Source organism: Elaeis guineensis, chromosome 7 (assembly GCF_000442705.2).
Source record: "Elaeis guineensis isolate ETL-2024a chromosome 7, EG11, whole genome shotgun sequence".
Lineage (NCBI taxonomy): Eukaryota > Viridiplantae > Streptophyta > Magnoliopsida > Arecales > Arecaceae > Elaeis > Elaeis guineensis.
This window is the reverse complement of record NC_025999.2, coordinates 90,096,102-90,121,842: the sequence shown is the minus strand read 5'-3', so window position 1 is coordinate 90,121,842 and position 25,741 is coordinate 90,096,102. Positions and strand designations below refer to the sequence as shown.

The window sequence follows — 25,741 nt, the reverse complement described above, 5'->3', positions numbered from 1 at the left end:
CTTCATTGTATTTTGCTCTGATTTTTTACATTGCACCCACGGTTATTATTTTTCTCAAGTGCAATAGATCCTGTTTAGATTGGGCTGGGCCAAATTTGATCCAGGTGCTGGTGCTTGCCCAACCTATTTGACTCCTCTACCCAATCTTTGGAAAGCATGTCACAGAGACCTAACATTGGCACTGTGACTGCCACCGTATAATATGCCACTTTGCATGCATTGGAAGAAGTTGAAAACGCAAATAATTCATTACCAAATTAAAAAACGGCACGGAATACAGAAACATTCTTTTCTCACGGGCCACGAAATTAACCAATGCAGCTTCATTTGATACATATTCATAACTTGGACAAACTTTGTTCCCAAGTATACATTTGCTTTCCAACAATACCTACTTAGCAATTGATGAACATTGTATTCTTAACCGGCTGTCTAATTTAATTCTGCACTTCAAGAGTTTGATCCCATTTAACCAAACTTAATAAATACCGAATACTAAGAGGAACTTAACAACTGATGAATAGTTTGTCTTTTCACACAATCAATACCCTCTCCAAATTGATTCTTGATCCAATGGCTGCTCTTGTTGTGTGATCTCCGTACCTTTAAAGGAAGAGGGAGGGAAGCTCAATTTTGATTCATTTCCAAGGATCGGATCTCCATGTACTGTGAAAGAACTTGAGCTTGTGAGATTGGTGGCTTCTTGTGGTTGATAACCATTGAATGGCATTGCCTTCAGTATTGCTGGACTTGGTGAGTAGCCCATGCTTAACAAGCCTGATGACCATGGAAGCGAGGGTTGGCTTGTGGCTTCTCTACCTAAGACCCAATTCATGTACATGTTCATATCCACTTTGTTGTTGATGTTGTCAGCAGTTAGCATTCCATCTGGACCGTTCGAGGTGTAGACGAGATTGCTTAAGGTTGGCACGTCAAGTTCTCCAAGCTCACTTAAGGAGGTTGCACTGCATGGAGACTCGAGCAACGGAGGCAATGGTGAGGTGTTCGGTTGCGTCTTCTTAATATCGGAGTTCTTTTTGAAAACCCTGCACACAACCCATTCCTCCTGTGGAACAGAAGCCAATGTTAAGCTAAATCCATTATTGTTGCAAAGGTCTTGGATAGAAAATAATAACGATGCTTTTTCACAGTTTCTTTCGTAAGACCTTTGTGGTTCTGTAGGGGAACTTGGTGTGGAGCCTGTACTCATGCATCACCCAGTTGGTCTTCTCCCCCTTGGGAGCTCTTCCTTTGTAGAACACCAAGGTTTTCTTCATCCCAACCAAGACTGCACAGTGGAAGATCTCCTTGTCTTTGCCTGTTGTCTTCCAGTAACCGGCGTCGGTTGCCCGGTTGGTACGCATCCCTGTGGGGTACTTGCGATCCCTCAAGCTGAAGAAGTACCACTCTTTCTCCCCCATGCTTGCCTTCCCTACATTAATCATTTAACCAATCCAGGTTCTCTTCAAGTAATATTGGCAAGATCAAGTAAGACTAGCCCTAGCAAAATACTTCGTGATCACGTCCTATAACTAATTCTTGGTTTTAAACAAGATATATATCTTCATGAATCGAATTAAAACTGTGATTCAATGCCATACAAAAGGACTGGTGTGGAGGCAAAGATTAACAGGTGACTGAAGTTGAACACGAAACTTGTGTACCTGGGAGGTCCCAAGGCTCGTACTTGTTGAGATCAACATCGGCAATGGCTTTAGCGGTGAATCTGAAGTCCGAGACCTTGCGGATTAGGTAGTAAGTGATGAGCTCTTCGTCCGTGGGGTGGAATCTAAAGCCAGGAGGAAGGTTCTCCTCCATTTTTAGGCTAAATGTGACTAACTCACATGGTCTCTGGATCTAGGAAGGAGTTCTCCTTTTGGCGTCTGTTTCAGAAGAACAAGAGCCGCACTAATAGCAGAGGAGCATGGAAAGATAGATATTTATAAGGTTGGAGTGTGTCCCCTCCTACTATAGAGATTGCTCCTCTAGATCTTTTTCAACTATCGTCCAACTCTGAAAAAGATAACAGGGCTAGTGTTACGTTTGGACTGCTAGAAATCACGTAGTGGGTACTTATTTCAATAGCGCCATTGAAGTACTTAGTAGGAAGAGAAGGCAGGATAGGTTCAAGTGTTTCTCTGGTGGTCTTGCGGTAAAAAAGAGCGAGGAATGGAGGGCATTTGAGGAAGGAGCATGGGTCACGCTACTCCGGATCTCCTCATCCTCCATTCCAACCAACCCCAACCATTTCTATCCACCCAGACTGACCCACACAGCCCCACGTTTAGACACATGTCCTTAGATGTCGTGCACGTGATAAAGGCTCTATCTGTAATCTGAATTGTCGTCAAGCGATGTAACAAGACTCGAGGATATGTGACTTCATGTATATGGTCATTTTAGCAGGGCTTCGTATATTTACTACAGTAAATTTATGAGATCTAACTTTTAATGATCAAAGACATGGGGGCAAAATTTGGTAAACTATACATATATATATATATATATATATATATATATGAAAAACATCCGCAATCCAAAATGTCATAATTAAGACTAATGCCCATCGATCTTTGGAAATTTTGGACGGCGAGTTCAGAAAACACAGCAACTAAGCGACTTCTTCAAACCCTTGACGCACTCTATGAATAAATTGGAATCATGTTCCTGCCCTCACTCCTACTTTTGAACATCCGTGGGTTTTCACTCTCAATTTCGGTGTTTTCTCAAACCTCCTTACTCACTGTCGAGACAACCACTTAAAGCCTCTTGACATATTAGAGAGCAAGCGTGATCAGCTTGTCTCCAGATATTTACTTCTTCGAGTCCTTAGAGATCAATGGAAGTTGGTAGAAAGGAAAAGAAAGCCTGGGAGTGCCTTATATTCACAGATGTAGCTGGAAAGAATGCATAAAAATTAATATTTCGCTGTTTATCATCCAGTCGAGAATGATATTTCATCGGCAGCATCATGCTCAACATGACACCTGCTCGAACTTTTAGACACTTCAGCAGCATTACCCATTTTTCTCAGATGGATGACATCATGAGTTTCATCAGAAAATCATTTTCCATCAAAACCTAAAAGAGTCATCGTTTCCATTCTGTAGTTGATAAGAAAGCTGCTTGCGCTTGCTAAACTTTATGTAGCCTTCCCTGTAAAATCTCTTCCCAACATGGACGTACGCTATAGTAAATCTTCGATTTCACCATCCATTGTAAATACTCCATTAATTTAAATTATCAATGATGGGAGCTTCTTACTCCCCTCATTTTATCTCAAAAAAGACTGATGCCTGCCAGACTATGCTAGCTTTGGATCGGATCATGGGCTAGGCTCGAGGTAGCTCTAGTCATATGGATTATTAAAATATTTGTATGTTAGCAATCACTTCTTAATTTTTCAAGATTAAAGGGATCAAAGGATGCGATGACAATATAATCAAACTTGACCACTCAAGAACTTGACAATTAATGTTGGAATATCACTTAATAAAGTCACACTACAGCGATTTTCATACCAGTTGGTGAACACGGACGTGTATACCACACAAAAATAGATACATTTAGCCTTGTTGGTTGCACATTGGATACCTTGTCAGTCAATTTAGTAGCCCTATCCAAACATCTCATTATGCAGTGCAGGATACGCAAGGTCTGATGGACCAGAAACAAACGGAGAGGCTATGTACCCAGAAAAGAAAGGACGGAAGAAAAAAAAAAAGGACAACGAGGCTACAATGGTCAACGAGTACTCACACCAAACGATTAGACCCCTATCTTGTCCGGATGCGCGCTTTCCCATTGGTTGTTTTGAAACCTTGGATTCACGTAGCTTCTCTGCTGCTCCCGTTATCGCAGGGAAAATGTAAACCCAAGGTCGAGGGCTCTCTGGGGGCCGTGTCCTCGGTTCACGCCTACAGCCTCCGGGTGTTCGTTCCTAATTCCTAACAAGAAGATTACGTTGGGTGAAAGCAATAGCTTCTCCAAATCCCCCTCCGTGGTACTACCGACCAATTCCTTTATATATCCTTACCAAACTGCATCTAAAAAATTGATGAAGGGAAACAGCTAAGCTTCTTGCACCACTCTGTGCTTCTAGACGTCGCTACTTTTCAATAGGAAGAGGTCTCAGCTAGTGGTTGAATTGTTTCTGTTCTTGTACAAGCGTTTGTGTCTGGTTGAGTCAATATTTACCTAGCTTGGTAGGAATTGGGTTGGAACATGTCGGCAGCTTTACTTCAGGTTAGGTTACATACAGTTGAGAGCATATGCAACCTGAATCCAACATAGATTTCTGCATTAAGGCTCTAAACCAACTTAATCCGAAGTTACACACACACACGGAGTAGGGGTTCCCATTCTTCGAAAGAAGCACATATGATGGGACTCCCGGTCCAAAGTAAACTTATCCCTAGTTTGGACTCGGATTGGACCCCAATGGTGACATTCCCACATTTAATTATTAAACTAATAATATTCAAACTACAATACCAATGTTGCAACATATAATATGATTTAATGTGCTGCTATAATATATAATTAATCATATTATTATAGTATATTAGTACAATTTTCTGATAATATAAGATAATTTGATATTGCCATAATATATTATATGTTATGTTATTTATATGATATATGTGAACAATTTCTCATAATAAAAATTAGCATGTGCCAATTATATTATTACTATTAATTTTTTTAAAAATAATTTTTGTATTTTATAAGATTAATAATTTTGCTGTCAAAATTATAATTGGTCTGTCTAAGTAATTTTAAATATAAATTGTCTGGACCTACCGACGGATATTCATGTATGTTTTTCTATGATTATCCAAGAATCCTATTTAATAGTTGCAAAATATATATAATATATCCGAGATATTTTTTATATTAGATGGATAATGATATTGGATTTTCGTAGCATACTAAACAAGTTACTCATAGATAATCGAAAATCTTGGATCTGAAACATAAATCGTTGGAGATTAGATTATCTAGGAACAAAGATCACTGGTAATTTAAGATCGCTATAATGATCCGGCTCATTTAGGTCACCAAACATCATCCTAGTGTTGATATCTTTTTGCTATAGGCTTGCAATCATGCATGTATACGCTGACATGTGAGATTCCTTGATTTATTGGAATGGAGATCATGGGACAAGTACCCTTTATTTTGAGACCTGTCCACGTTTAGGTCTTATGGATGCACGTCAGATGGCACAATATATATCGCGCTCATCTCTTCCCTAACCTTCATGCCCAAGTCTTTCTTTCTAAAGCGTGATGCATATACTATCCAAAAATGTTTGATGCATCAAAAGTGGCATTTGGGATAGGGTAGCTCATGTGGACATTTGTAGAATGATCCTAGCTCTTTCCTGAGTGACAATCTCAATCATCACTGTTTGGGGGTTGTGAAGCAAAGGGCAGACCAGCTGGACCATGGCTTCCATATGTACAGGTGTTTCGTCAGCAGTTTACTTGTACTCTACTCTTTTAAATGTACAGTGGGACTGTAAACCGATTTTTGAGCGATATAATTTTCACGCTTATGCGATTATGCTTGCAGATCTGTGACCATCAACTGGAAGTGCATGATTAAAATATTTTTCAGAGTGGGGGGCATTTCATCGTTTTGTTTCGAAAATGGAGTAACGATAATATGATCCCATGAAACCTGATGGAGCTTCATTAAAGAACTTCTTTAAAAAGTAGATATTAAAATTTGACGTCTCGAGATTCAGCCCACATTGAGCCCATAGCGAGGTTCGCAATGAAAAATGGAGTCCAACGAGATCAAGATCACCTAAAACGGAGTACGGACGGAAAAGATACGGACTTTTGAAGATTGCACGTAAGTCGAGGTGGCAGAGGACGGCCGGCGATTGGCGGCAGGCCGGCGGAGCGGCGGCGGCACGGCCGTAGGCGGCGGAGCGTGGCCTAGGCAGGGCCAACACGCGGGACGCGCGGCCCAGGCAGGGCCAACACGCGGGATGCGCGGCCCAGGTGGGCGCGCGGCCCAAGCGGACATGCGGCCCAGCCCATGCACGGGCCCGCGCACGCAGGCCGAGCCCCTATACCCCGATCCACTGTGGATCGAGCGGTCCATGGTGGACCGCATGGACATTTCTCATGCGTTTCTCATTGTCCATGGTACTATTCTGTAGAACTATCGCGATCAGACGGCTCAGGGAGTTTTTGATCTTGATCCGACGGTTCAGGGGTTTGATTTGGCTTGTTTAGGAGACCTAAACCTAATCTAATTAGGTTTAAACCTTTGTTTAAGGCCTTTAAAAGGCCTGTGCCTCAACAAAGAAGGGTGGTGGTCTGGTTTTTGCCGTGGACGCCATACGAAATCCGTGAGGAGAGAAACAAAAGCGTGCGTTGCTGAGAGAGAAGGAGCAGGAGGCTCCTGGACAGTAGACGCCGATCGCTTTAGGGGTTCAGAAAAATCTTCCAAGAGAGAGAGCTTTTGTGAGGGAAACTTCTAGTGAGAGAGAAATTGAGTGTACGAGAGTTGAGGGTGAGATCTCCTTTTGTAAAAATTTTTTTTCATAGTGAAGTTTGCATGTCCCGTGGAGGCGAGCCCTTTTGTGGCTGATCCACGTATCTTGATTATTTTTTGTTTTATTTCTTCTTTCTTTCTGCTGCATCGCATGGTACTAAAAAGGTCCTGGGAAGTGGTGTCCTGGCCAGACATCCACCCAACAAGTGGTATCAAAGCAAGGCGGTACAAAAATGCAGATTGCAGTAGTGGTGAGTAAGACTGAAGATGGAGAAGACAGGATCAATCAAGATGGAGATCAACAAGTTTGATGGTAAGAACAATTTCTCCTTGTGGCAGGCAAGGGTGAAGGACGTGCTCATCCAACAGGGGTTGATCGATGCTCGCTTGTGCGATGAAAAGTTGACCACCATAGAGGTGCGGGATTGGAAACGACTACAGATGCAGGCGGTGAGTACCATCCACATGTACCTAGCGGATGAGGTGGTGATCCATATGCTGAGCGAGACTTCTCCGATGATGCTATGGTCGAAGTTTGAGGAATTGTACATGACGAATCTCTCACCAATACTCTTTTTCTCTTGAGGCAGTTTTACTAACTATGGATGACTGAAGGACAGAGCGTGCAGGAGCATCTCAACTACTTCTAGAAGATCCTCACCGACCTCCTCAGCATTGGCAAGAATGTTAAGGAGAAGACCAGGGCACTAATTTTGCTGGCGTCGCTTCTCCCTTCGTACGAGTCCTTGGTGACTGCCTTTTTAGTGGGGAAGAGCACCATTAAGATGGACGAGATCACCGCGGCGATACTCCAGAATGAGATTCTCAGGAGGGAGAATCCGGCTTCGAACTCAGATGGCGGTAGCTCAGCTTTGGTGGCTTCTGGAGGAGCAAAAGATGGTAGACGGAGCGACAGGAGATCACGACGAGGGCGGTCCAAGTCCAGGAGGGACTTGAGCAAAGCCAGGTGTTACTGATATGAGGAGTTGGGGCATCTAGCCAGAGATTGCCCTCAACTCAAAAATCGGACAATGGCTGCTATAGTGACGACCGGCAGCGATTCAGATGAAGATGTCCTAGAGATATCTGACGAAGTATCTACTTCTTTCTAGCAGTGGATATTAGATTCTGCATGCCCTTATCATGTATGTTACAGAGAGGAGCAGTTTGACTCCCTGAAGAATAGTGAGGGTATTGTATATCTGTCGGATGGATCGATCTGTGCGATCAGAGGCATCGGGATGGTCAGTTGGAGGACACATGACGGTGCAGTGAGGAGATTGGGGGAGGTCCGATACATATCCGATTTCAGGCGAAATCTTATCTCACTTAGCATACTGGATTCGAGAGGCTACAGAACGGTAGCTGGTGGAAGAATCTTGAGGGTGCTACGCGTTGATAGGATTGTGCTGGAGAGGAAGAAGGGGAGCAAAGAACATTATTACCTAGCGGGGAGCCCAATGCGAGGTGGAGCTTCGGGAGCCAAACGGAGTCCAGAGTGAGGTGGAGCTCCAGGAGGTGGATCGGGCATGAGACAGGAGACTCGGGAGGACGAGAGGCAACGTCGCAAGGTGAGATTCCTATTGCCGCAAGATGATGCCCCGAGCAGATCTCAGATCAAGAGAAGCACAGCGTATGATAGAGATGGGATCGAGCGGCCTGGCTTGACTCCCATATTTGTCTATCCATGATCAGCAGGCGATTGCCCCAGAGCATGGGGATGAGGAGATCCAGAAGCTCTCGAAGTTAAGAGAAAGCCGAATATCGAGTCGAGATGGAGATTGTTAGAATTTGACACCTCAAGATTCAACCCATATTGAGCCTACAGCGAGGTTCGCGATGAAAAACGGAGTCCAACGAGACTAAGATCACCTAAAATGGAGCTCGGACGGAGAAGATATGGACTTTTGAAGATTGCACATAAGCCGAGGTGGCGGAGGATGGCCGGCAAAGCGGCAGCGGCACGGCCGTAGGCTACGGAGTGCGGCCCAGGCGGGGCCAACGCGCAGGACGCGCGACCCAGACTCGCGGCCCGGGCCCGAGCGCATGGACCGACCCAGGCCCAGGTGCCTTGCTTGGGCTCTGTACCCCAATCCACCGTGGACCGAGTGGTCCATGACGAACCGCGTGGGCATTTTCTACACATTTCTCACGATCCACGGTACTATTCGATGTACCGATCACGATCGGACAGTCCAGGGAGTTTCCGGTCTTGATCCGACGGTTCAGGAGCTTGATTTGGCTTGTTTAGGAGACCTAAACCTAATCTAATTAGGTTTAAACCTTTGTTTAAGGCTTTTAAAAGGCCTGTGCCTCAACAGAGAAGGGTGGTGGTCTGGTTTTTGCCGTGGATGCCGTACGGAATCCGTGAGGAGAGAAACAAGAACGTGCATTGCTGAGAGAGAAGGAGCAGGAGGCTCCTGGACAATGGACGTCGATCGCTTCAGGGGTTCAGGGGGTCTTCCAAAAGAAAGAGCTTTTGTGAGGGAAACTTCTAGTGAGAGAGAAATTGAGTGTATGAGGATTGAGGGTGAGATCTCCTTTTCTAAAATTTTTTTTTCATAGTGAAGTTTGATGCTCTGTGGAAACGAGTCTTTTTATGACTGATCTATGTATTTTGATTATTTTTTATTTTATTTTTTTTTTCTTACTATATTGTATGATACTGAAAAGATTTTGAAAGGTGATATTCTGATAAGATATCTACCCAACAGCAGAATTATTATTTGAGATTTGAGTTAGTCTAGATACAAGTGACACACGGAGATACACAGAGGGTGCATGTCAGAACAAGTGCTAACAATAGTTAGAGAAAATTGAAATTTTTTGGCCAATGCTACTTTTATCTGGACGTGTGATGATCTGCGAGGATATGCATAGAATATTCCATAAATTTCTATAGCACAATACTTTTCATATTTATCGCCATTTGCACAAAATGTACCAGACTTGTTTACAAATTTTATTAATTAACACTTCGAATGAAATATACATGAATGTGCATGGTAAATTATACGCTAGCAAGTCAACCATTTCCACTAGTGCTATGGGGCCAAATCCTCGCAGTGAAAAGCCTCTTTACAGCTACGACACCATGAAGCATTAAAAGATTAGCACAACATGAAGATTGGTATGAGTTAAAGTATCAATCCTCTGCCATGTGGCATGCTAATTGTCAGGAAAAATTCTAGCACTAGATTTGGACTCCACGGCATTTCCTATCTGAGTCAACGAGTATATCCATAACCATGTCTAGCTAACAAAGCACATAGTGCTCAACTTACAATATAAAGTGGTCTTAGCACATAAAATTTAACTCTTTCCACTTTCCTTTTCGGTCGTGACAGTAACTATGGTAGCAAGTTTAATATGGCAGACAGGCAACAAGATTAAAGTGGAGGTCATATGAATAGAGCGTGGGCCGAGTTTTCTAAAGCCAAAAGGCAAGGGAGGCATCACCATAAAGAAGTAGATTTTTTCTTTCTGATGCAACTCTTGCACTCATGCTCAACCTCATGATCGCTTAAGCTCGAACTACAAGGCCGCTCGGAAGCAGATGCGCATGGGGCAAAGGGAGAGGAAAGGAGGGGCGGAGACGTTCTTTTAAAGATGATCAAAGCTTTAAATGATGATCCCAGATATGCATCATCTTACGCACTTTTTTGTTCTAAATTAATGCAAGCTCACAGAACGATCCGGAAGTCTTACCGACAACAAAAGTAGGAAATGAAACTAAACCAAAAAAGAAAAAGATAGAGCTTCAATACACCACAACTATAAACCTTATGAGCAAAAAAAAAAAAAAAGGAAAGAAAGGAAGAAAGAAAAAATCAAGCTAATTGAAGGCAGAGGCAATGGTTTAGGATCTTCAGGTGATACGCTGCAAAGCAGAACTGAGTGTGATAGGAGCTGGTCTGTAGTATTTATGTTTTCTATCAACTGTTCGCCACTGATGAGTTGATCACCAAGTATTCTGTTAATTTCAATCTTTGACGTGCAGTAGATGAGGGCTCATTGTGACAATTTCGCTTGGGAATGGAGCTAAACTGCAGACAAAAGCAAGTAGGAAAATCTTTATAACAATCTTCTAATATTGTAGTTTTTGCTTTTCAGTGTTTGTTTTAAAATAAATATTTACTTTGCATTATAATAACCCTTTTTATACAAAGAAGAATCCAAGCATAATTAGAGTAGCAATTAGTACACCATGTTTGGAGTTTTGTCAATTTTTTTATTTTATTTGAAGTTAAATATAATTATATTGGGTTAGCACAAACAACTCAACTTGATATTGTTTTAGCCAACCCTAAAGGCTAAGCAAGCAGTGGAGGATAGGGATGGCAAAATTAATCCGACCCGATGGGTATACACCCTATCCGAACCCGGTCAAACCCGAAAAATAGGGTTTGACTGGGTTTGGGTTCGGGTTTGGATAAAACCCGAAAACTATAGTACAGGTATGGGTAGGGTATGGGTAGTGCTATTTTCTACCCGAACCCGACCCGAACCTATGGATATGGATAATACCCGAACTCATATCCGACTATATATATATATATATATATATATATATATATATACATATATATATATATATACATATCCGAATATATATATACATATACATATACATATATACATATCCGAATATACATATACATATACATATACATATATATATATATATATATATATATACATATACATATATATATATATACACACACACACATATACACACACATATATACGATCTCTCTCTCTTTCTCTCTCTCTCTCTCTCTATACGTATATATAATTATATATATGTATGTATGTATATGTATGCATGTATGTATGTGTGTGTGTTAGAAGTGTGTATGTGCATATGTATGTATGTATATATATATATATAATTGGTAATTCTATTTTTGATTGATAATATGCATAAAATTATTTTATTTTTTTTTTTTGCTATAGAATGGATGGGCATGAGTTGGGTATGGGGCGGGTATGCATTGGGTATGGGAAAATGGGTTACCCACGGGTATCCCCGAACCCGTTGGGTATGGGGATGGGTATCTCTTTTCTTATCCGATTGGGTATCGGGTAGGGTTTGGGTATAGGGTATTAAGTTTGGGTTTGGGGATGGGTAGTATACTATCCGACCCAAACCCTACCCATTGCCATCCATAGTGGAGGAGCAGCTAATTAGGCTTTATCTTACCCACACTACAAAAATAATGGCATTTCCATTTACTAAATAGGACTAGATATGCATTTTCACCTTCTTTTTTGTTTTACAAAAATGAACATATGTGATGAGAACGTCATATTCTTCTACGACAACGAGAGATGCATGTCCTTAATTATCTCAGTCAATACATAAGAAGGTAATGATTCAAGGACATTCTGTAGCTATATGCATGCCCATATTCATTTTCACATGGCAAGAAGTCAAATAATCTTTTTTTTTTTTAGAAAATCAATCATATGATTTCCTAAAAAAAAAAAAAAAAACTAGTGCATATTCAAAATAAAATTGTGATATATTCTTAATGCCGTAGAGCTGCGCAGTCATAATTGTTGCAGGATGTTTGCCTATGCACTCTAACTGGTGCAAGAAATATTGTATAAATAAGAAACCACTTTAAATTAACCAATTTAGTTTAAGATCAAGTGGGTTTACAATTTAATATTCATTCTTTAAAAAGATGATACTATAAAATTTATGGAGGAATTAGATTATATAATATTTCTCGAAAGGATGAGAATACATTATATAAAGAAAAGGTGAAAAGATATGATTTTCATTATCATAATAAAAATATGTTAGATCTAGTATCTAACTATTTCTAAGAAAAAAGCTACAAGCCTGATTGCATCATTAGATTATATAATATCTAACAAAAAAATTTACCTTTTCAATATTTATTATCAGATTTCATGCAAACACTATTTCTTATACTTGAAATGTATCCAAAGTGAAAAAAAAAAACAACAAAGCCGTGATCATTACTTATGATCATAACATTAATCCCCCACACAAAAATGAGGCCCAATCCCCACTAAACCTACCCAAAGTGAACCCTACCCGTTATAAAGCTTATATATCGCTAAAATCTCGATTCTTTTGCCAAACCGGGCCCAGAGCATATGAAACAAACATCCTTTATATCCGAGGCGTACCAACTTGCTTTCGGGTGAAGTCACTTGATCCGGACTCCGAGTTCGATCGGTTTTTAGCTTGCTTCAATCAAACTGGGTCCCATGGGCGTCCCCAATCCGTGCTTTGGAGGCCATTTTTGTTATCCCGGTTTGAGAGCCGGTTGATGTCACCCAGCTTTGCTTAAATAAAGAAGTCATCGTGATCTCTAGCAAGTGATCAAAAGCAAAACCACTTCCTCCTCCATCATAAATGCATGATAGAAGTTGTCCCCCAGCCCTTCTCGCGGTGCTTGGCCTGGAGACTCCCAGTGAGCCAATCTACTGCCTTCATTGCCATGGCCACACCACCTTCCCCTGCCAGAAGGAAGAGGGTGTGATGTTTCTCCAAAATGCCTCCATCTCTCTCAGCTTCTTCCTTCTTCTTATCCACCTCTCCTCCTACCTCCTCACCAAGCTCTTCACCTTTCTCCTTCATAGAGTCATCTCCAAAGGCCAAGGGTAACTCCTCCCTCCCTCCCTCTGTGTGTGCGTGCGTGCGCGTGTGTGTGTGTGTGTCACTGACCAACCAACCACTTCTAATGCAGGGATGTTCAGCTCAGTGCTCTTCAACACGAGAACGAGCCCGTATCGACCTCCGATGAGCACTTAGAGAAGGATGGCTTGGTCGCCGACGCGGTTTGCAGAGAAGACCTGCTTTTCTTCTACAGCGAAAGCAGTGGCGAGGATTCCCTGCTTACCGAGCAAGGAAAAGATTCCAATGAGAAGCATTCCTTGGAACTAGAGGATGCCTTTGTTTCGGAATCTCTGCACGGTTCCCCTCCAGAGAATCTCGACAATGAGAATCTTGGAACCGAGTCCAGTAATGATCTGATAACCGACGTGCCAACGCCATCGGATTGTCCAAGTCCAATCATATTGGCATCGGAGAATGTTACCTGCGAAGGTAATCACCCAAGTCTAAGTCGTGAATCTTACGATTTGACTCTCTTGTCCTGACATCGCTTGTGCTGTTTAACAGACACGAGTCATGAAAAAGAAACTCACCAGAATCACGAAGAGAAGAATTTTTGGGAGCACGAGAAATTCCTTGCCGTCAACAACTCTGACACAGAGAGCAAAACGTCGTTCCGGGTTGAGGAAGTCCATGTTGATCTCAAGGAAAATTTTGGTGGATCCCTCACCGGCGAGTCTACGTCGAAGAGCTCCATCGAATGGAGAAGCTCTGCAATCCTCAGGGATTCGGAGACGGAATATCCCTTCTCGTCTTCATCCCGGAGGAGCTCCTCCAACTGGGAGTCATACACACTGTTCCGCAAGTACGACGAGGAGATGATGTTCTTCGACCGAGTCAGTGCACAAAAACTCAGTGAAGCAGGTTCTTCAATAGATCCTTCCCAATAATTCCCTCAACGTTTTTTTTTTTTTTTTTTTTTGGGGTTTCCTTTGTGCCGTCAGTTACCAACTGGTTTCGTGTAAATACTTGCTTTCAGAGTCACTGAGGTCTATAAAGTTCCAACCAAGATCAATTTCTGAGAGGATAGTTCACAAATTAGTGACAAAAAATAAGAACTCATCAAGGGGAGGCAGGGATCCGTATTTGGAATTGGAGAGTGCTTATGTGGCTCAGATTTGTTTGACATGGGAAGCTCTCAATTGGAATCATACCAATTTCCGGCGAGTGCATTCCAACCGAGACATGGAAGGTTACTGCTGCCCTGCGCGAATCGCTCAGCAGTTCCAGCAGTTTGATGTCCTGTTGCAACGTTTCATAGAAAATGAGCCTTATGAGCGCGGTCGAAGGCCTGAAGTCTACGCCCGGGTGAGGATTTCCTCTCCAAAGTTGCTCCAAGTTCCCGAATTCAAAGGTACCATGGTTTTCGGAGTGCTACTTGACAACCACAGTGCCTTTCTTTCCTAGTAAATTATGTTTAATCTTACCTTTTTGGTGCTGTTTTCAATTGTTCGATGAAAAGATTCAGAGGCTGATGGAGATAAGGAAGAAATGATTTCATCTACTGAATTTTTAAAGATATTGGAAGATGCAATCCGGACCTTCATGAATTTTCTCAAGGCCGATAAGCAAAGCTACCGCCAAATGTTGAAATCTCTCATAAAGAAGAAATCAAGCTCGGTAGATCCAACTCTTCTTCATTTGCTCAAGAAAGCCAACAAAAAGGTAGGTTGCACTGCCTTAGATAAGGTCTACCATCCTTTTTCCCCCTTGCACTTTATTGGTAGTCTTATGTTGTTCTTAACATAATATGTTTCAGAAGAAGAGGAGGCTCAAAGACCTCGGGAGGCAGCGGAAATGTCTGAAGAAGAGGAGGATAAAAGAGGAACAGGAGATGGAGATACTGATAAGCCTAATAGACATGAAGGTTGTTTCAAGGGTTTTGAGGATGCCTGACATCAGTTCGGAGCAGCTGCATTGGTGTGAAGAGAAGATGAGCAAAGTGAGAGTTGGGAATGGGAAAATAGAAAGAGATTCCTCCCCCCTCTTTTTCCCCGTTCACTGACCCCACCCTTGTATAATCTACTTTACTTTAGGTTGCTTGATGACTAGATAAAGTACTTAGATATGAGAATATGCATTTCCAACCTTCTCTATAAAAGCAAATCAATGTAAAGATATGGAAAACTAAGAGGCCATATCTCAACATGGCTGCATGTGATGACATGGATTTTGAGGATTTGGAAGGCATGTTGTTCAGAAAAAGGTGAAAGGTGTAGGATTTCTTCATCAGCATTGAAAGACAAAGTTAAGAAAAAGTGAGAGGCATGAGGGTGGGACGAGAGGAGGGATAGAGACAAGCGCAACTTTAGCTTTCTTTTGCTTTACGAGGGGGATTGGTACGTAATAGTGGGTGGGTAGAACATGGGTTTTAGGTTAAAAGAAGATGAGGGCAAACTACAAATCAGACGTCCATGTAGAGCATGGAATGACTTTGTTAATATTTTGGAGATTGTGGCTCATGCGTCATCCAATGTATGTGACTACACAACTTTTGTGCGAGTCAGAGCAAAGTTTATGGCCCTCAAGTCTTAATCAAACATATCCATGGGACAGCATATTTGGAGGAAAGAAAAGAAAAGAAATAGTTTAAGTTCTCTTTGTGCCACAACTATTTGATGTCCCTTATTTCAAACCTGGTTGTAGGTCAGCAAGGTGCAGTGCACGTGCTAAGTTATTTGATTATGGTATTTTATTCAACCATTTCAGACAAAGATTCTTGGGGGCGGGTAAAGATAACTTTTAAAGAATTTGAGATCATTAGCAACTAAATTAAGTCGCTAGCAACATTACTAGAAGAAGTGGGGGATCCAAGTTAGCAAGACCAGTCACAGTCCTAATTAGTCAATCAGGGGAACTAAACTTGTAGCAAGTAATAAAAGTAAATGCATAAAAAAAGAAAAAAACCATTATGATGTTAGATTTAATTGCTTTCTTCACTTAATCATCGGCTTCTCCCCTTCTATTCAGTATACCCTAATACGTCCTAAGGTGCTATTAGTGGCTCAAATTAAAATATCACGTCTCCTATTATCAAGAAGAACCGAAGAACAACATGGGCATCATTAATTTGAAGCCTAACATAACATATTATCATTTTTCTTCTGCATAAAGGATAACATTTGTGTCACTATATATCTTTTTGAGGAATGCGTGTCACCATGTATTCACCAACCAAGAAGAATCCACACCAGATCGGCGAGAAAGAGTATTCCAAGTTTGCAGAAAAAAATGCAATGGCAAATCCCAGTCACTCAATATGGTATTCTTGCCTTAAAAAATATAGGCCTGTTCATTTGTGGGTTCGGGCTTGGCGAATCTAACTTCGTGAGCAGGTCCGAGTCATGTCCAACACAAGTTAGTCTCAGTTTGTAAGTGGCAATGGTGTCTTAAAGCACCTTGCTAGTCTAGCTAGTCTACCAAAAAAAATAAAACAGAGGGATAATCTTGCAAGCCGCAATAAGTGATCTTCGGATATTTTTCATCATATTCCAACAAATTGCATATGGGAGTATGAAAATCCTATCTTAGACCATCAATACATGGGCAAAATCGATTTCAGATCCAGTCAAAGTTATAAAGCCATAGGAAACAAGCAAAGTCATTTTCCAGGAAACAAAATGATCCCTACTCAAATGAAACATTGGGTGCAAACGAAGTGAGCATGAATATGTGTGTTAGATTAGCCTTGGTGTATGCGGCGTCAAGGTGCCCCCATTTTGCAAACAACCTTATGTTTTCGTAGTTCATTTTTTTGGAGGCATCTCATAATCATTATCTTGTATATGTATACATATACATACATACAATATACGCTTAGTATTATACCAAAATTTAGCACACTATCCATTAAATGCAAGCCGTTCTTGCACCTATATAGAGTTGTGGGAGTTGGTAAATGTACTCCCTTATTTATTTCATGCCAAAATTTAGCTCGACTTTCAACTGCTTGGATTGAAGTTGCATTCAACTTTGAATAAACCTAATAATACCTTGTACCAAAAAAATAAACCTAATACAACTTGTTTGCATTATTAGAATTGATATCTAGATCCTAACTAGGTTATAACCCACTGATTATATTACTTCTCCAAATAGAGGAGGTAACATGCTCAAGTTTTGAAGATGATTTCTTAAGGATTTGACACAGACAATTTCCAACTATTTCTTTGAAATGATTAGCAGTACTCTCGTCATCAGTATAAAGACGAAAAACGATACATAGATCGTATGTAATTTTTTATATATATATTTGCTATCCATCAAATAAGAAAACACACGCGGCGACAAATAGGGTTGTGTCGGAAGATGATATGGCATCGCACAAATGCTAAGTGTCGGAAGATGACATGGCATCGCACAAATGCTAATTCTTTGGTTCCTGCAATTCGAGTCCATGAACGATCAGCTAAGGAACAGGGTGGATTACACAATAGAGCTGATCAAACATTGGGCTAGCCGGGCTCTACAGTATAATTAGACCCAATGTTTATATCGAGAGAAATTCTTTGTGCACCGTGTGTAACACCCGGCCCAATTAGGCCCAAAATCAGCCCACGGTTCAAAAAAAAAAAAAAAGAACGGTCTTCTTCTCCGATGAATCCCGATCGGAGAAGAGTTCTAGGACTCTTAAAACTCTAGGATCCTCTATAAATAAGCCTCCCCTCTCCCTCTCAAACCTCCACCGGCGATCTTCAAGCCTGATTCCTCCTCTTTTTCCCTTGTAAGCCACGGCACCCTCTTCTTATGTTCGTCGAAAATCGAAGGTCGAAGAGACCACCGGAGTTCAGGTGAGGGTTCAATCTTTCTTTCTCTCCCTCTTCTCTTTCTTCCCAAGGTTTTAGACTCCTCGCCGGCCGTCGGGATCGCCGAAAATTCCATGAAACAGGAAACCCCTGTTCGGCCGGAACCCTTTCCTCTCTTTTTTAGCCACTAGCGCCGCCGGTTGCGGTGTCTCATCCCCGAGACCGGACCCTCATCTCTCTATCCCTCTTCCCTGAAGGTCTTGACCGCCGGTGACCGGCCAATGACCGAAAAATAAAAAGAAAAGGGGCGGATCCCCTGTTTTTCAAATTCTTTAAATCTCCTGCCGGTCGAACCTCATCGCCGGCCATCCTTGGCTCCACCACCGTCTCCACCTGCTGCCGGACATTCAGCCATGCTGCCATCCCTCGCCGGAGCCAAGCTGGAGCCCCCTCGTCCGTCCCCTGTTCAGCCCAAAGGAGGCCGTGGGAAGAAGAAGAAAAAGAAAAAAGAAAAGGAAAAAGAAAAAGAAAAAGAAAAAGAAAAGGAAAAAGAGAAAAAGAAAAAGAAAAAGAAAACAAAACAAAACAAAAATAGAAAAAAAAAAAAAAAAAGGAAAGAGAGAATTTTCTCTCTCTCCTCTCCCTCCTTTCTCTTCCTCTTTCCTCTCTCCTCTCTCTACCTTCTCTCTCCAATTTCTCTCTCTAGATTCTCTCTCTAGACCTTTTTCTCTCTCTTTATGGATTTTATCTCTCTAGTATCTTTCTCTCTTTGATTTCATCACGGATCTTAGGATAAACTTGAGATGAAAATAAGATGATCTGAGATTGCTCCGAAATTCGTACAGTAGATTAGATCCCGATCCGATTTTTATTCGAAATTGATAACATCAATCATGATTAATCCATATTGAGTCGCCCTGATATGATCTTTGATGATCTCGATCATGATTGCCTCGTCTGAAGGATACAAAATTTTTTCTCTCTATTTTCTCTCTTCACTTTCTCTCTCTACTTTCTCTCTCTAAATTTTTTTCTCTCTTCATGAATTTTCTCTCTCTAGAAGTCTTATGGATCAGTGGAGGATCCAGATACTTAGATAAATCCTAATTTTGATTAATCCTAAGAGAGGTCCTCGATTTGTGTTATTAGGATCGATTATCGGTAATTTCTCTATATATGATTTTTATATTGATCAGGATCATGAAGAGATGATTGTCTGCATATGATATCGAGTGAAATATTTTGTTAAAGATTCATAAATCAAAGAAGAACATTGATTTCTGTGCTTAGATCAGTCACCGGTAAAGATAAGAATCCCTATACATGATCACTATTATATATATGTTATTTTACTGTTGGTCTTGCATCATTGGTTTTGCATCGTCAGATTTGAGATCGATGAATTTATTATATCTGAGATGCTGTTATTTGATTTTGAGCATGAGTATGTTATGTCAATATATATGTATCAGAGATTGATGGCATGATTATATGAATATGATATATCTGAATTGATCATAATGTAAGTCGAAATTGATTTGATGAAATCAACACATAATGATTAAATGAAAAGAAAGAGATATATGGTATGGACTAGCCTTGTCATGTAGAACAACCGGCCAGGAGCTTATGTTTGGGACAGCCCGCCAGGAGCTTATGCCTGGGACAGCTTCCACTGGCTTACAGATGGATCAGTCGGTCAGGAGCTCATGCCTGGGACAGCCTGTCAGGAGCTTATACCTAGGACAGTCTCTCACGGGCTTTCGTACGTGGGACAGCTAGTTAGGAGCTCATCCTGGGACAGCCTTGAAAGGCTTTTCAAGTGGATTCGATCCGGATGATGACTGAGGTATAGACTTAGATAGTCCAGAGTCAGAAAGAAAATGTTAAAAATCATGTGATTATGAAAAAAAAAATGAAAGATAAGACATAAAATAATTGTTGAATAAAAGTGTTTTACCTGTTAACATATGATGATGCATCTGTTTTAACAAGACAGAAAATTTATGGATATTTGCATTATTCTGAACATTGAACATCGGATTTTATATTTTATTGTTTATCTTTATTTTTAGATTATATTATTATATCAGTGTGATATGAAAATTTTTATTGGACTGTAAAGCTCACACCTCTTCATCTTTCTTTTTCTTCTCAGAGTTACAGGACGTTCATGATTGGCTATTGCTTAGATTTATGGGTGAGCGGATGCATAGATAGAGTACCGTTGATACCTGATCAAAGGATTGAAGGAATGTTAATTGTAATTATGCAAGTTTTATAAATTATTATTGAAATTAAATATTATGGTTGATAAGGTTGTAATGATTTAATTTGGCCTTGCATATTCTTTAGGGCTTGCTCTAAGGAGTGTGCAGCCATCACGTATCCGATCCGAATGTTGGGTTCGGGACGTGACAAAATGGTATCAGAGCTTAGGTTTAAGATCATCAGAGATTATGAAGAGATATTAAAAACTTTATGTAAGATCAATAGGATATGATAAAGTAGTATCAGAGCTCAAGTTATGATCATTAAGAATTATAATATAAGTGATTTAAATATTACAGAGTAATAACAGAGTTTAAGTTATGATCATTGGGGATTATGATATAAGTGATTAAGATTTGATAAAATGATATTAGAGCTTAGGTTTAAGTCACTAGGGATTATGAACTGATATCAAAACTTTATGCATGATCAATAGGATGTGACAGAGTGATATCAGAGAATATGATAGAACAGTATTAGAGCTCAGGTTTAAGGTCACTAGGGATTGTCAAATAAGTGATATCAAAACTTTGAGATAATTAATCAATAGAGTATGATAGATAATATCAGAGTTTAAGGTTATAATCATTAAGGATATAATAGAATGATATTATAGTTTAGGTTATGATCATTAGAGAATATGATTTAAGTGGTATTTGAGCTTAAGATTATAATTATTTGAAATTATAACTTTAATGATATTTAAACTTAGGTTATGATCATAAGGAACATGATAGACATAAAACAAATGATTCAGTAATTAGATTTCGAATCAATAGATATTAAGATGAAATTTATGCATAAATGGCATGTGATATCTATAATAGAATTGATGAGTTATATCTTAGATTTCAATTAGTAAGGTTGACCTAAGTATGAAAAGAGTTGACCTTGGAATGAAGTGGGAGGTATTGATAAGTTATGTTGAGTATACTAGATGATTTTAGAATATAAAACTTATATGATTGAAGATCATGATATTTTTTTTTTAATTTCGATGATAATTATCTGAGCATTATGAATTTTGGACTTATCAAAGAAAGTTAATTAGGGTATGGTCTAAGAAAAAATTACATCATATAAGAAAGAAATATTTTTGAACACTGAACCTATAAGAGGTCATATATAAAACTCAATCTTAGATGAAAAATATACTTGAATTTTATTATGAGAATATGAGATACACATCTTGGTAAAATCTTTGGTTACTCAAAATATCATATTCTGAATATGATTCCTTGACCTTTCAAGTTGCATTGAATTTCAAGTCAAAAGTTTACTTTTCTAAGTGAATTAAAAGTATTTTGATATTGTTGTTAAATTAAAGAAGAAAATTTATTTTGTCAGAATATGATATACAGGTTATGATGAAATCTTTAATAATTTGTATTACTATCTTTGGATTAGATTTTTTTAATTTTTTCTTGTGATTGTTGAAGATGGTGAAGTGTATTAATTATTCAAGTCAAAGTTTGAATTTTTTTTAAATTAAACTAAGACATCTTGTTAGTGTTAAATTTTGAATGACTTATACAAGGGACAAGATTTTTGTATGAATTTATTGATTAATATTAAGGGTTGTGATGAAGGGAGCTCTATAAGAAATAATCAAGTTGATTCTACTTAAGGATGTTGGCTTGAGTTCTTCTAGTTTGTCAAGTTAGAATTAATTCTTTTAAAAAAAATTGATTTAAAAATCATCTAAATGATTGTAAGGTAAATCTAAGATTAACTCTAATTAATTTCAAATATGTTAGATTTTTGAAGAGTGATGAAGCTTATACAATGATTTCAAACATAAGAAATGGATCAAGATTTAATTTTAATGTGCTATGCCCAACAGATAGTAAAGATAAAGAAACTTAAAGTTTTGCTCTAAATTTTATATAAAATTTAAAAGTTGGATCTACCTTTGATTGATCTAACATACAAGGATATTTTATCTTTGATAGACCTATAAATACGCAGTAAAAGCATGGTGGATTAAATTAATTAAAAATATTAATCTTTTAAATCAAAAGATATTATGATGAAATATATTAGTTGTAAATAAGGAAGGATTTTATTGATAATGAAAGGATGCTATAAATTTTGATCTAATCTGATCATAGTCAGATAATTTTTGTCAGTAGGTTGCTTCATTGTAGATAATACCAAGAAATTCTAGATATCTCAAGTTTATTAACAGCTTGATAGTTCTGATATTAGTTCAAACTTAGAATGTCCTGACATAGATCTCATATTTTTTTTAAAATTTAATATTGTTACTTGGACTGATATAGAAGATTGAGGTTTTCTTAAGATGAAAGTCTACATATAAAATTTGTTGGAAGGTCAACAGAAGAAAGAAATCGATGATTGTGAAGAGTGCCCGATGTTTGACTTTTATTTATTTTCTATCAAGGATAGTCTGAGATAATTATGAATTTCGAGTGGAATGTATTAGACAAATAACGGTGGTATATTAATACAAGTCTAAAATGTTACAGTTCTTCAAAAAATTGAGAAATCAATAAGAAGGGATGAGTTTGAGATTTCAAATAATTTTTGTTATAACAAGATCATGAGAAATAAATAATATGTAAAACATTATTGGAAGCGTGAGAATGACATGATACATGTATATATATATATATTTAGAATATATCTCAAACAACATAAGTTAATTTTGAGGACAAAATTATTTGAAAGGGGGGAGAATGTAACACCCGGCCCAATTGGGCCCAGAATCAGCCCACAGTTCAAAAAAAAAAAAAGGAACAGAAGAAGACTCCTCCGATGAATCCCAATCGAAAAAAAGTTCTAAGACTCTTAAAACTCTAGGATCTTCTATAAATAAGTCTCTCTTCTCCCTCTCAAACCTCCACCGACGATCTTCAAGCTTGATTCCTCCTCTTTTTCCCTTGGAAGCCACGGCACCCTCTTCTTGTGTTCGTCGGAAATCGAAGGTCGAAGAGACCACCGGAGTTCAGGTGAGGGTTCAATCTTTCTTCCTCTCCCTCTTCTCTTTCTTCTCATGGTTTTAGACTCCTCGCCGGCCGTCGGGATCGCCAAAAATTCCATGAAACAGGAAACCCCTATTCGGTCGGAATCCTTTCCTCTCTTTTTCGGCCACCGGTGCCGCCGGTTGTGGCGTCTCATCTCCGAGACCGAATCCTCATCTCTCTATTCCTCTTCTCTGAAGGTCTTGACCGCCGGTGACCGGCCAATGACCAAAAAATAAAAAGAAAAGGGGCGGATCCCCTGTTTTTCAAATTCTTTAAATCTCCTACCGGCCGAACCTCATCGCCGGCCATCCTTGGCTCCACCACCGTCTCCACCTGCTGCCGGACATTCGGCCATGCTGTCATCCCTCGCTGGAGCCAAACTGGAGCCCCCTCGTCCGTCTCCTGTTCGGCCCAACGGAGGCCGTGGGAAGAAGAAGGAAAAAAAAGAAAAAAAAGAAAAGAAAAAGAAAAGAAAAAAGAGAAAAAGAAAAAGAAAAAGAAAACAAAACAAAACAAAACAAAAATAGAAAAAAAAAGAAGGAAAGAGAGAATTTTCTCTCTCTCCTCTCCCTCCTTTCTCTTCTTCTTTCCTCTCTCCTTTCTTTACCTTCTCTCTTCAATTTCTCTCTCTAGATTTTTTTCTCTCTTTATGGATTTTATCTCTCTAGTATCTTTCTCTCTTTGATTTCATCACGGATCTTAGGATAAACTTGAGATAAAAATAAGATGATCTGAGATTGCTCCAAAATTCATGCAGTAGATTAGATTCCGATCCGATCTTTATTCAAAATTGATAACATCAATCATGGTTAATCCATATTGAGTCATCCTGATATGATCTTTGATGATCTCGATCATGATTGCCTTGTCTGAAAGATACGAAAATTTTCTCTCTCTATTTTCTCTCTTCACTTTCTCTCTCTAAAATTTTCTCTCTCTTCATGAATTTTCTCTCTTTTTAGCCGGTCAGGAGTTCATGCCTGGGACAGTCCGTCAGGAGCTTATGCCTGGGACAGCCTCTCACGGACTTTCGTACGTGGGACAGCCGGCCAGGAGCTCATCCTGGGACAGTCTTGAAAGGCTTTTTAAGTGGATTCGATCCGGATGATGACTGAGGTATAGACTTGGATAGTCCAGAGCCAGAAAGAAAATGTTAAAAATCATGTGATTATGAAAAGAGAAATGAAAGATAAGACATGAAATAATTGTTGAATAAAAGTGTTTCATCTGTTAACATATGATAATGCATCTATTTTAATAAGACAGAAAATTTATGGATATTTGTATTATTCTAAACATTGAATATCAGATTTTATATTTTATTATTTATCTTTATTTTTAGATTATATTATTATATCAGTGTGATATGAAAATTCTTACTGGGCTGTAAAGCTCACACATCTTCATCTTTCTTTTTCTTCTCAGAGTTACAGGACGTTCATGATTGGTTATGGCTTAGATTTATGGGTGAACGGATGCATAGATAGAGTACCGTTAATACCTGATCAAAGGATTGAAGGAATGTTAATTGTAATTATGCAAGTTTTATGAATTATTATTGAAATTAAATATTATGGTTGATAAGGTTGTAATGATTTAATTTGGCCTTGCATATTCTTTAGGGCTTACTCTAAGAAGTGTGCGGCCATCACGTATCCGATCCGGATATTGGATTCGGGACGTGACACCGTGTGTGGTGTACGAACCGGTGCACGTGGTGATTGGCTCATGCACGGATCTGATAAAAAAAAATTCACACCGCTGTCCGATCTCAAATGTGAGTCAATCATCACATATGGTGCGTGCATTCTGCACCATGCATGGTGCACAAAGAATTTCTCTTATATCCGGAATCGATCTGGCTCTATTTTTGTCCTATTCTTAAAAGGCTTATATCAAATTTTTTTTTTTTGTTACAAGCGCCCCATTAAATCATTCTAGCATAAGTATAGCCTAAGAAATCAGAATATAAGATATCTCACAGGGCTCACAATTATTATCTTGATGCCAAGTTCAATCGTATGCTCGGCAACAAAAGATGCAATCTAATCTGCGGTGCTGTTTGTCTTCTAAAAGATGTGTCGGACAAACGTTACGATGGCATGATGAACAGACTTCTAATATCACGGAACAACAAATGATGCTTGAACTCATCCCGGATCCAGCCAATAACTATGGCTGAGTCACCCTCAACAAAAATTCTCTCCGTTCATAGCTCCTGTCTTGTACACATGATGCTCGTCTATGCGGTATGCAGCTTCACTTCAAGAACAAATGGCTCGAAAAGATATGAGTCTTTAACAGCCAATAGTCTGATATTCGGATCTCAGATAATATAGTCTGTACCACTTCTATCATCTCTAATACTGCCGTTAATATTAATCTTGATAAACTCAGGGGTGGGAGTGGGGGTCTTTTCAAGCCATATAGTCCGAGCACCATTCCTTCCCGAATAATAAAATATTTTTTTTCAACTCAAAATCAAATTTATTACTGTGCAATATCCTAATATTTTGAAAAAATTTTGAAGACAATACTAAAAAGAAGTGTCAAATATTAAAAAAATC

The 25,741-nt window shown here is 39.3% G+C and overlaps 2 protein-coding genes across 3 annotated transcripts; one reads left to right on the top strand and one right to left on the bottom strand.

Moving 5' to 3' along the window:
* Positions 1 to 247: 247 nt before the first annotated feature.
* On the bottom strand, positions 248 to 1,996 carry LOC105048435 (NAC domain-containing protein 100). The gene is made up of 3 exons (XM_010927737.4): positions 1,665 to 1,996; positions 1,167 to 1,432; positions 248 to 1,066 (listed from the first exon to the last, which is right to left on the bottom strand). The coding sequence occupies exons 1-3, from the start codon at positions 1,816 to 1,818 to the stop codon at positions 542 to 544; spliced, it is 945 nt and encodes a 314-aa protein (XP_010926039.1). The 5' UTR covers positions 1,819 to 1,996; the 3' UTR covers positions 248 to 541.
* A 10,812-nt stretch (positions 1,997 to 12,808) lies between these two features.
* Positions 12,809 to 15,258, top strand: LOC105048434 (uncharacterized). 2 transcript variants are annotated; one of them, XM_073261481.1, is made up of 6 exons: positions 12,809 to 13,158; positions 13,245 to 13,603; positions 13,679 to 14,035; positions 14,151 to 14,525; positions 14,640 to 14,836; positions 14,931 to 15,258. In XM_073261481.1, exons 1-6 carry the CDS (start codon positions 12,911 to 12,913, stop codon positions 15,174 to 15,176), a joined length of 1,782 nt encoding a protein of 593 aa, XP_073117582.1. In that variant the 5' UTR covers positions 12,809 to 12,910; the 3' UTR covers positions 15,177 to 15,258. The 2 variants fall into 2 exon arrangements, with proteins under 2 accessions (XP_073117582.1, XP_010926038.1); XM_010927736.4 differs by having other exon boundaries at positions 12,827 to 13,158; positions 14,634 to 14,836.
* Positions 15,259 to 25,741: the final 10,483 nt, after the last annotated feature.

Bases quoted from the DNA above. Each gene is read 5' to 3' on its own strand.
- LOC105048435 (XM_010927737.4), bottom strand. From the start codon at position 1,818: ATGGAGGAGAACCTTCCTCCTGGCTTTAGATTCCACCCCACGGACGAA. The intron at 1,433-1,664 runs GTACACAAGTTT...TGATTAATGTAG, and splicing joins CGAGCCTTGGGACCTCCCAG to GGAAGGCAAGCATGGGGGAG. The intron at 1,067-1,166 runs GTCTTACGAAAG...TCTGTTCCACAG, and splicing joins TCCCCTACAGAACCACAAAG to GAGGAATGGGTTGTGTGCAG.
- LOC105048434 (XM_010927736.4), top strand. From the start codon at position 12,911: ATGCATGATAGAAGTTGTCCCCCAGCCCTTCTCGCGGTGCTTGGCCTG. The intron at 13,604-13,678 runs GTAATCACCCAA...GCTGTTTAACAG, and splicing joins GGAGAATGTTACCTGCGAAG to ACACGAGTCATGAAAAAGAA. The intron at 14,526-14,633 runs GTACCATGGTTT...TTCGATGAAAAG, and splicing joins CCAAGTTCCCGAATTCAAAG to ATTCAGAGGCTGATGGAGAT.